The sequence below is a fragment of the Anopheles bellator genome, chromosome 2, assembly GCF_943735745.2.
Source record: "Anopheles bellator chromosome 2, idAnoBellAS_SP24_06.2, whole genome shotgun sequence".
Classification (NCBI taxonomy): Eukaryota; Metazoa; Arthropoda; class Insecta; order Diptera; family Culicidae; genus Anopheles; species Anopheles bellator.
This window is the reverse complement of record NC_071286.1, coordinates 59790495-59800451: the sequence shown is the minus strand read 5'-3', so window position 1 is coordinate 59800451 and position 9957 is coordinate 59790495. Positions and strand designations below refer to the sequence as shown.

General features: G+C 45.9%; 1 protein-coding gene across 11 annotated transcripts in view; it reads left to right on the top strand.

The window, feature by feature from the left end:
* The first annotated feature begins 2732 nt into the window (after positions 1 to 2732).
* The window catches only part of LOC131211470 (protein NDRG3), a 32871-nt gene continuing 25646 nt past the window's right edge, over positions 2733 to 9957 (top strand). For 8 of the 11 annotated variants that reach the window (XM_058204942.1, XM_058204937.1, XM_058204938.1 and 5 more), the window contains exon 1: positions 4384 to 4990. Coding sequence is in view for 1 of the 11 variants with exons in the window: in XM_058204941.1 (XP_058060924.1) it covers positions 2810 to 2847 (38 nt within the window). In the remaining 10 variants the exon portion in view is untranslated. Of the gene's footprint in view, positions 2848 to 4383; positions 4991 to 5866; positions 6077 to 9957 lie in introns of those variants that run through there. The other 3 variants (XM_058204941.1, XM_058204944.1, XM_058204943.1) reach the window with 3 other exon arrangements.

Below are 9957 nucleotides of genomic sequence, written 5' to 3'. Positions count from 1 at the left end.
TTCGAAACTGTGTTCGTTACACGCAACGTGCCCAAGCATTTGCTGTTATCTTCAACCAACTCAACAAAAAAGCCTTATTGAATAATGTTTGCTTCTGTTTGCCAGTTGTCGCGGTACGCAGTTGTTGATCATCACCCCTAAAATCTAGCTTTCTCTTAGAAATCTTCAAACGGTATCAATTAACATCGTGTGCTTAATGAGCGAAACCGGACTAGACGCTCATATAAGGATAAATGTTACTACGAACTTTAAAAGATTGTGCGTATCATCTAGCTAATTGAAAAATAAAAGAATTCACACCTTTTTTATCTCAAATTTGGATTCTAGCTTCGCCATAGCTCTCTGCGACAGCCGACTCTGTCGAGAGAGAGGTTCGCCACTTGACCAGTGCTCGGGTTGCGTTCAGTTCCCGCAAACCGTTTATCGTGATCGGATCGGACCGGTTGGCGATCGGATTTCGGACACGCGTACCGTCGGTTTTTTAGCTTCGGTTTTAAAGTAAAACGTGTTCCTATACACCGTTTACTCTATCGAAATCCAGTCGAAACCGGTTGTGACAGTAGTTCATTTGGTGATTGGTTATTTCGGTAATTTCTGTGCACTACACACTTGGAAAGGCCATCGGAGTGCAGAGAAATAGTAGAAGAACATCGGCAAATGAAGAAGACAGGCGATTTCCCGGTGGTCATGTCCTTACGAGGTGCGTGCAAGGTTAAGCTTTTCGGCTACTTTTTCTTCAGTTTCATGGAATCTGAAGCTATGCCTTGAAGCCGGCCACCACGCAACATAAAGTGGAATTGGAGTGGAAACAAGTGAGAATCGCACGAATCGTTTTACACGGTAACACGGTTCTTCGTCGCGTTTCGCACAAAAGCCATTGTTCAAAACAAATGTGGAGTGACCAACGGTTACTGCCCAGTGATGTGCGACAAACCACTATTTTGTGATGCTGCCGTCCAGCGCGCAATACGCCCAGTTCTGTTACGATTCGCGATCGCAGTGCTTCACCCGAGACACACGAGATGAAAACCGCCCCAAAACGGAAATGGTTCGTTCTAGGGCCCTCCGGTGGAGTGCACTCCCACTGCGCACTCACACGCCTTCACGCATCCTTATCAGATCATCCGACGTAGTCGATCGAGAGTTACGATCGTACCGCCACACTGCATTTGCATTGTGCTCATCACAGAAGCACCATCATATGCAGACCTCGTTTCCAATTCATTTGTGCATAGTAACGAATAGAGCGGGACTCTCCGTGCCTTTGAGTTCTCCGGGAACCCCGGATCGCTAGAATCGTGACCATCAAAACGCGGATTCGGTTGACCTCTACCGAAACGGTCTTCACCCTGCGAGTAGAGTCGGTGTATAGTTAGTGTCGTAATAGGCAAAAAACCTGCCAACACCCGGCTCCGATCGTGGTCGGGATTGTATTCGACAAACACTTTACCGAGGCTCTCCATTTGACAGACGCCGCAGAACCCTCAACTGAACCGCAAACGTGCTTTCCGAGTAGTTTGCTCGATGAATAATGCTGACTTTATTTTTAGCACCGCTTGACCCTTGTAAACTTAAGGATGTCGTTAAATTCGGCTAATTCAACGGGACGCGGAATGTCAACTGATAAGTGTACGAACGCAAATTATATAAGGTTCTTCAATCTAATTATTCCTGGTTGAAGTCGATCCCTTCGTGAAACAAATGACCAACTACAAACTTCGCACGATAAGCCAACTCGCGCTCCATCGGAGCATTCGTTGATTAATTCATTAAGCCGCGTTTTATGGAACCTGAACCGGTTGATGAGCCGGCTCCTTGAAGGGATTCCCAATTCAACGGGTAACAAATCATCGCCGGCACCAGGGCTCTTTGAATTGTTGTTCCTCGCGAACGGAAACAGTTGACCCAACACAAATATGCCTTGCATTGTGTGCTTGCGTTTGCACAGTAAACTATTCGAACAGTTATTTAATGTTGGTTCAAAATTAATATTGACATATCGCGACAACATTACGAGCACCATCCCCGGTGAGATTAGATGGCCTTGTGTAAGGTAGTGTCTTGCAAAAAACGAAAGCCTTTTCTACCACAGCCTCAGCTATTATGTAGCTATTCAGTTGCTAGTTTTGAACCTCTTGTACTGCTAGTTGTTAGTTTTGAAGGTTTTACCTCTTCAATAGCGTCCACTTTTTAGCTTCATCAATCGCTATTGTACTTTTACTCGATGACCTTGCCTCGATCAATGCCTGTGCCAGATGTTACGAGTGTTGGGCTTCCACAGTTCAACCGATCGGCCTTTTATATTCGTTTCGATACTACCGCAGTGCTAAAACGAAGCGGTCTCAGTGCGGTGCCCAAAAATATGATTAAGTCTTATTGTAACTAATGCGCGTCATACCGTGCGGGATACTTAAGAAAGTCCTACACGCAGTATCTGCTCTCAATTGAAACGATAATGAGCGAAGATCCGAATGGAGAAGTCCACCTGATGTAGTCACGTATTGATGCCGAACTCGTCAATGTCAAAAGTCGCCCGGTGAAGTGATGAGTGCGAAAGCATGTTCGAGATTGTTTGCATGTTCTTTAAGAGGAGGTTCTACGGAGTGTTTCTGGAAGGCTAACGTGAATGCTTTTTTTATCAGTAAACCAGCCGTGGGCCTGCAAAAGTTTGCAGCCGATTGAGTAAATAGTGCAGGAAAAAGAAAACGTTTTCGTGCTGTTACAGTGATCGACAGTAGCGGAACCTTCGTCTAGACCGTGTGTCATCAGTCGGTATCGTGCTGTACGTGAAGGAGTGCCCTGAGAAGCGATGGCCGCAGTAGAGATGCCTCACATCGAAGTGCCTCCGTAAGTAGTAAACGAATAATGTCACAATGAATTTCATTCACCTAAAATGAGAGCAATTACTACGGGCGCGAAGAGCAAAATGCGGCAACATCAACATCGGAGTCTTCGCAGAGTCAATTTTGGTTGTTTTCGAGACGGCATCTGTATTTGAAATTAGGTTATGACGTAAAATCGGCATCGGCATAACAACCAGTTTGTCGAATGTAGGCTCTCAAACTCGTTTTTCGAAGTGCTTAACGTTAGGGTTACGGTTTGTCCTAAGTTAATGCTGAACACTCGTCATGGAAGTTCGACGACGATTTTTGTGGATGGCAGACGGATGGACTATTTTCATAGATTTCAGAGGACCATTTTTCAGGAGGTTCACTATGATTTATTTCACGGTCGCCTCTATTTTTACAAGGAGACTTGGTTGGCAAGGTCAGAACATCACGAGATACGGAATCGGTATACGATTTCATCAATATACGATATCGTTATTATAGGAAATGTTTGCTACATTGCTAACTATGATGAATTCTCGAGCAATATTGTCATTGGAATTATTACAAAAGAAGTACATTTTCATATTGACTGTGTAACTTTTTCAAAAACCATCTTTAGGAGTAAAAGTAAACCAAACCCAAGTTCAAATTTGAAATTTTAATAACATTGCGTGCAACAACTTTCATCCGTCTCTCACGAGATGGCGCTCTTTTTGTTGCATGAAAACGGCCATCACATGAGAAAGAGCCACATTTTCTTGCATGAAAACTACAAAAATCCCGAACACGAAACGAGAGAGAGAGAGAGAGCAGAGAAACGAGAGAGCCAGGCAAAAAACAAAGACCGGGAACGCAGAGTCGGAGTGCGGTCAGAAAGTCCCGAGACTAATTTCAGTTAATTCAATTCAAGAATATTCTAATTCGAATTTAATTCAAAAATAAAAGTTAATTAATAAGATTTTTACGCGCACAATATTTTTTGTCTACGAACGTAGGAAACTAACCCTAATCCAGTACCCTGCAATGCCAAAAAGATCACGCTAGCAATTTTTTACCTAAACCGTACACGTAAAAACCCGTACCCTGCAGATGAATGAATGAAAGATGAAAAAAGGACGAAGCGACAAAAAGAAAGGATCATTAGGATATAGATCATCGGCGGTACATATACGAGTAATGGGTATCAAAAACCAAAATCCATTGAGGGTAACAAAATTAGGGCAGGAATTGGATTCGTTGGTATGCGCGAGCCGTGGAAGGCCATTGGACATAGATAACTTATCTATTTTGGTAAAATGTAACTAAAATCCTCACTTTTAAAAAAGTATTATGTTGACCACAATTTTTAAACGAGACTGTTGGAATGTAGCAACCGTTAAAACCGTCCATTGCACCTTTGTTATAGCACATCGTGATGTGACATCTGTCAAATAAAAGTCAGTTCTAGAGGCTGGGAACGCAAAAATGCAGGATTGCGAACCTGCAAGCGAAAACCAGGGACCGGGAACGCAGAGGTTTCACAGGTTTCAACATCTTCAGTTGGTCAGAAAGTGCAGAGTCTAAAAAACTAAAATTCGAACAAGAAGGAATATTTGAAAATTTTCGTACGTATCTCGCTAGCTAAATAAACAAATAAACAATAATAACGTTCAAGAAATTAGAGTGGTGCTTTAGTTAGCATTTCCAACGAGGGAATTTCCCGTCGAAGTCATTCGTTGGTGCAAAACAATAAACCTGCAAAAGAAAGAAGCTTCAGGCTCAAAATCTCTGTAATCAAGATAATAACAATTCGTGTTTTCGTGTTTTCTGCATCGCATACGACGAGATTCGCGGTTTCACGGTAGAAACCCGAGAAATAGAGCTCCTTGTGCGGTTTTCCCATTGGTTTTTGACGAGTGTGCGAAGCAGTGAGAATTGTTAGTTTGCACCACAACAAATTGCGCTTTGATTGAGCATTTCGTGTGTGCTTATTTTCGTGCAGTGTGATAAACCGGAGGCCAAGTTTGGTGCCGAGCAAGGAGTACGCAACAGGGCAAAAGGGTTGTGTAATTTCCGTGACCCCAAAAACGCGTGTGTGTGTGAGCCTCCATCTGACAGCTCATTGTTTTGATCGTCCGTGCGTTTCGGAAAACCCTTTTTTTGTTCTTCTCGCAGCGAAGGTATGTAGCGAAAATCTGCCCCGTTCCCCTTCCTTCCGGAAAACAGTCTTTTCCTTCGTATCTTTCCTCTTTGTAACTCGCACTCGATTAGCGTTCTAACACGTTCTCTGGCATCTTAAATGCCGCGTACGTTCTAGTGTGTGTAGGGTTTTGTATGTGTGCTCTAATCCTCTGAAAACAGCTGATAGTTCCTAAGCTTCCTCGGTGCTGTAGATAACAAGGTGTCGGAACTTAGCGCCAAGTAGCATTGATTATTGATTTTCCCTCATCGAGCGCGTTTCGTAATTTCGACTCTCACGTGTCCGAGCACGGGCGAGGGAAAATGCTCACCTCATCACCATTCACCCCTCACACTATCGTCATAAGAGTTCGCTTTCGGTGTGCCGTTCTCGTGTAAATAAATGTTGGTCACTCCTTTCTCTGTGTTCGATTGCCGTCCGCTAGACTAGCTTCCGTAGAACAAGTGTAGTGGCTGTAGTAGACCGCCGATTGCAGCCCAAACGCACAAAAACAAACTCGCCAGGCGCCGGGCTCGTGGCACAAACACAAGCACACGCATGACGCATCGGGTTTCCACCAGCTGCCGTCCGGCTTTTCCATTTCCCGTTCACAGGCACACACTCGAATGCACTTGTCCCGTTCTGCCGAAGGAAGCGCATGGTGGGCATGTGTTTGTGTTTGGCCGACGATTGTGGGGCTAGCAACTGTCATTATCCTTGTGGGGAGTAGTATCCTTGCGGGAGAGTCCAAGGATTGTCGGTGTTGTTGAGAGTGAAAGAGAGTCAGAGTGGTCGAGAGAGTTGGGAAGCGCTGCTCCGTTTTTCGTCCTTAGTACGGACAGTGGCCCAACGGCAGTATCCTTTGGTCGGCTTCGAGTGTAAAACGGATACTCGTGGAAGCGTTACACAACTGTCCCGAAACCCTTTCTGCGGCTTTTTTCGCGGTCCCCCTGTGAACAACTCAAGTTCGGCCAGAGTCCTAGTGCCCCCTGGTCCCCGATTCTGTGTGGCTCCGGGCGAGAGTGTGTCCCAGGAAGAATCTCCTCCAAGAACTACCGGTGGTGGACGAGCAATCTAGCGCGCAAAGGTAATTATAAGGTATCTAGTTTCGGTTTGACGCATTCTCTAGACCGTAGCAGTTATTTTCGTGTGATCAATTTGCTCGCTTGCTGTGTGACCCATTGTGTGCCGCATATATTGTGTAAGGATTGCGAGGGGAACCATTTTCCGTTCAGCCGGATCGGTCGCCATGTTTGATTTGGAGCGCTGTTCGGGCCCGGAAAAGTCACGAAACAGATAAGCGTAGAATAAAGGAAGCGTTACATAAGCGTTTTTCTTGGAATCGTCGCGATGCGGGATCCGTCGTTCGATGCGGGTGGAGGGAAAAAGAAGTGGAAAACGGCCAAGTTTAATGCAGACGCACACAAACGCACACATCCAACCACTGACAGTCCATAATTTCGTCCTCTCTCATTTTGATCCCTTCGCCATTTCTCTGTAGCTCTCTCTCATGCCGTTTTCTCAGCATACTTTTCCGGAAAATGCAACGAGACATAAAGAGCGAGAGCGACCGAGAGTGAGACGAACAGAGTTCGTCCTTAATTCGCAGTGTCAAGTCACCGTTCACTACCACAATCAGTTCAGAGAAAAAAGGAAAGGAAAATTAGGAAACCCTTCAACCAAACTTTGGCCATGGCCCCACGGCAAAGGTGTGATTATGAAAACACGCACGAACTCGACTCGACTTTCGATGCCTACGTTTCCGGGCACCAGGAGTCATTCCAGGAACCATCGCAAAGCAACTGACAGAGGTTATCGTTGTTGTTGCCCAGTTGCTGTTGTTCGGGAAATTCTTGTGTGGAAAATAGCAGCTTTTTTCCACGGGACGCGCTAAGTGGCATTCGCGCGTTACTGAAGCCCCGCGAACGCTCCTGTCGCTCAATCAACAACCCGTGTCACTCGGTAGTCAATTTCGAGTGGCCGGGTGGTGATCGCCATTGAGAATGGCCGAACTTCACGCCTCCGAGCGCGCTCCTTTCGACTGGCTGGCGGCGAGTCCTTTGCTTACATAACGCGGACACCGGACCCGGACCCGTATGCTTACTCCAGGAGTGTGGTTCAAAGAGCAATTTGAGAACTTTCGCGTGCCCGCACCTCGGCGGACTTTCGCTTCAATTGGGGCCGCTAGGTCGGCCCGGAGAAAGGGGCTAGTATGACGTAATGTGTCACCGAAGAGAGCCTCTTTTTGGGGCGTTCGGGCGACATTGGGAGCGTTCTGTTTCCGTTTTGGCGTACCCCTTGAGGTGGTGTGTCAATATTTGTACGGTTAATGTTAATACATTCTTCGAGGACGTCTCAGGGAAAGGTTAGACCGCCTCGGGTGACCTTCGTGCTGATGAATTGTTGGGCTTTCTGATTGTATCAGAAAGTCTGCTAGTATCCTGAATGTAGATTGAGTAAACCGCGAACAAATTTATGTATGATTGTTGCAATTTATCAAAATTTACCTATCAACCATTAAAATAGTAGCTTTGCACATTAAGTTCATTCTTAGCTTGTCCTAATCAATTGGTTGATGTAGTTACCGCTTGCCCCGGCACTGGGTACTTTATGGGGCTGTTTTATCGATTGGCCTACAAGAACCGGTCGGCATGGCGTGCAAACTAGCACCCCCGGCGGCACCGTAGTGCTTCGCAAAACCTGAAAATAGTTTAAATTTATGATTGCATGTCCGATCACGGCGTAGACGAAGGGACGCCTAGAGGGCCCCACGCTGCCTAGACTGACGGCTGGGCTTGTTTCTCGGCGTCATTTGGCGTCACCGATTGTGCAATCTGCTATTCGATTACCACTGAGGATGAGCAATAGAGTCTCTGTTTCGTAATCGGTTTCTGGTTACTCGAAGGGGAGCTCGACAAACCAAAGGTTTGATGTGGGAGGTTTTCGTGGACCTCAAGCAATCTGGTTTTTATAGGCTCAGTCTCGAATATAGTATCAGAAAAAGCTTACTATTTCCAGTTGGGAGTACATTCCTTATGCTGAAAGCTGTGATGCTTCATAATTTATGGCACCTTTCGGGGGGGATGATCGATACACAATGTAATTCCAGAGTGTAATCCAAGTCCGCAATCAGCATCTATTTCCGTTCGTAGCGGTACAAGAAAGTGAGGTATTATGAAAGTTCTTTCCGTAATAAAGGATTACAGTCGGTAAGATTATGCCAGCAAAGACGTGCTTCAAACGTGTTTCGTACCCATAGTGTTTGGGAAGAAACGGGTAAATCGAAATTAATTAACCGAAACTAGAAAGACCAACACTGGCTTACTGCCGGACTACACTGCCTTTTAATGAAGCCTCCCGGGAAAGCCGCTGAAGAAGTTACTTCTAATTATCCATGCCGGTGTTACTCCTGTTACTGGGGAGCTTACCTGCCGAGGGTGCTGAGCTATTGTGCCCCTGAAGAGGACTTATTTCCCGGCATTAGGACTTACAGGCCGGCCTTGTTTGGTTGCTACTTAGAGCATCGTGGTGTACTTCTTCCTTATAAATTGCCTCACGCGAGGCTGTAAGAGCTAATTAGTCATCCGGTCGGATTTTTAGAGGCTCCCGAACTAATAGCATTCGCAAGTGGCCAGTTGCCGTCACGGCGAAAAGTGGAAATTCTGTCTCAAATTGGGCGGCAAGAGCAAGTGGCGTACTATGAACCAAATGTAGCGTTCGATTAAAATGAGATTCATCAACAGTAAGAGCTCCGACCTTCACCTTGATGCCTGTCAGACGCGGCCCAACGCGTGCCGTGTGGCCTCCAAAATGATTTCGAAACAACGCCTGTGAGTTGTGGGTTTTCGGCTGCTTTCTGTTCAATACCACTGGAATCAGGTGGCTAACCCCCTCGGGCGCGTTAGCGAAAAGTCCTTTTTGTTTTTTGGGTCTTTTTCTACACGATGCGTCCTCATTAGCGCCCGCCGCCATTTTTGATGATGTGGTCGCCGTTGTGTTGCGGGTTCATTGAGTATTTCTGCCTCGATGCGGTTTCAGTCAGTCTTGCTCGGATTCTGCAAAGTTACGGCCGATATCAATTCACGGAACCGGTTGTTGAATGCTTCATCCCAGCGCCCGTCGAGCTGACAAAAGTTGGCTGGCCGAGGTGGCAACTTGTTAAAAGTTTATTTCATCCGGAAAACGGAGCACACAGGTCTGAAGTTGGTGTCGGAGGAGTCGTTAAATTAGATGATTTTGTTGCACAAATGTTACGAGGCTCTTGTGTCGGTTTTGGTCACCAAACGGCCAAAGGAAAATTCGTTTATGAAAAATGAAAAGGTTCCTCGGAATCATAATTGACCATATTGAGCTTAATGAACTTGTACAGACCAACTTACCGGACGCGGACTTACATAGTTCAATTAGGAATCTGGCACGTAGCGAGGGTCAATCAAATAAACCGCTCCATCTGAAATCTAAAGTCAGAGCAACTGACTCAATCAAATAAAAAAAAGAAAACCCTAGCTTTACCGCATTCAAATATGAACGGCTTCACCAAATGACACTTTCATCGATTGCAATTCGGATTTGTCATTCTGTACGCCAAGCATCCAAATTATCACCAGTTGTCGGTAGACCGTGCGGCATATAATAAATACTACGCCGAGATGCTGCCAGCTAGCCACTGGCTTGGACCGAAGCTGGTGCCGCTGGATTCAGTCCAGCTGGATACTGTTGTAACATTCCCAACGGTGGGTTTATTTGCTTGGAACATTAATCGATTGCAAACTGTGCTCCACTCACTGGGAATTCTAGCGCCAGTGTAATGTTGTGAAATCTCTCGATTCGGTCAGCATCATCCGGTATACGGGCTGATTGAAGTTCTGAGTGTCCGTTACATCGTTTGGGGACACATTCCAAACCTAATTTGTGGTTTCGCGTTGATTCACCAACCCGACATTATGGGTCGTTGATTATACCGGGGCT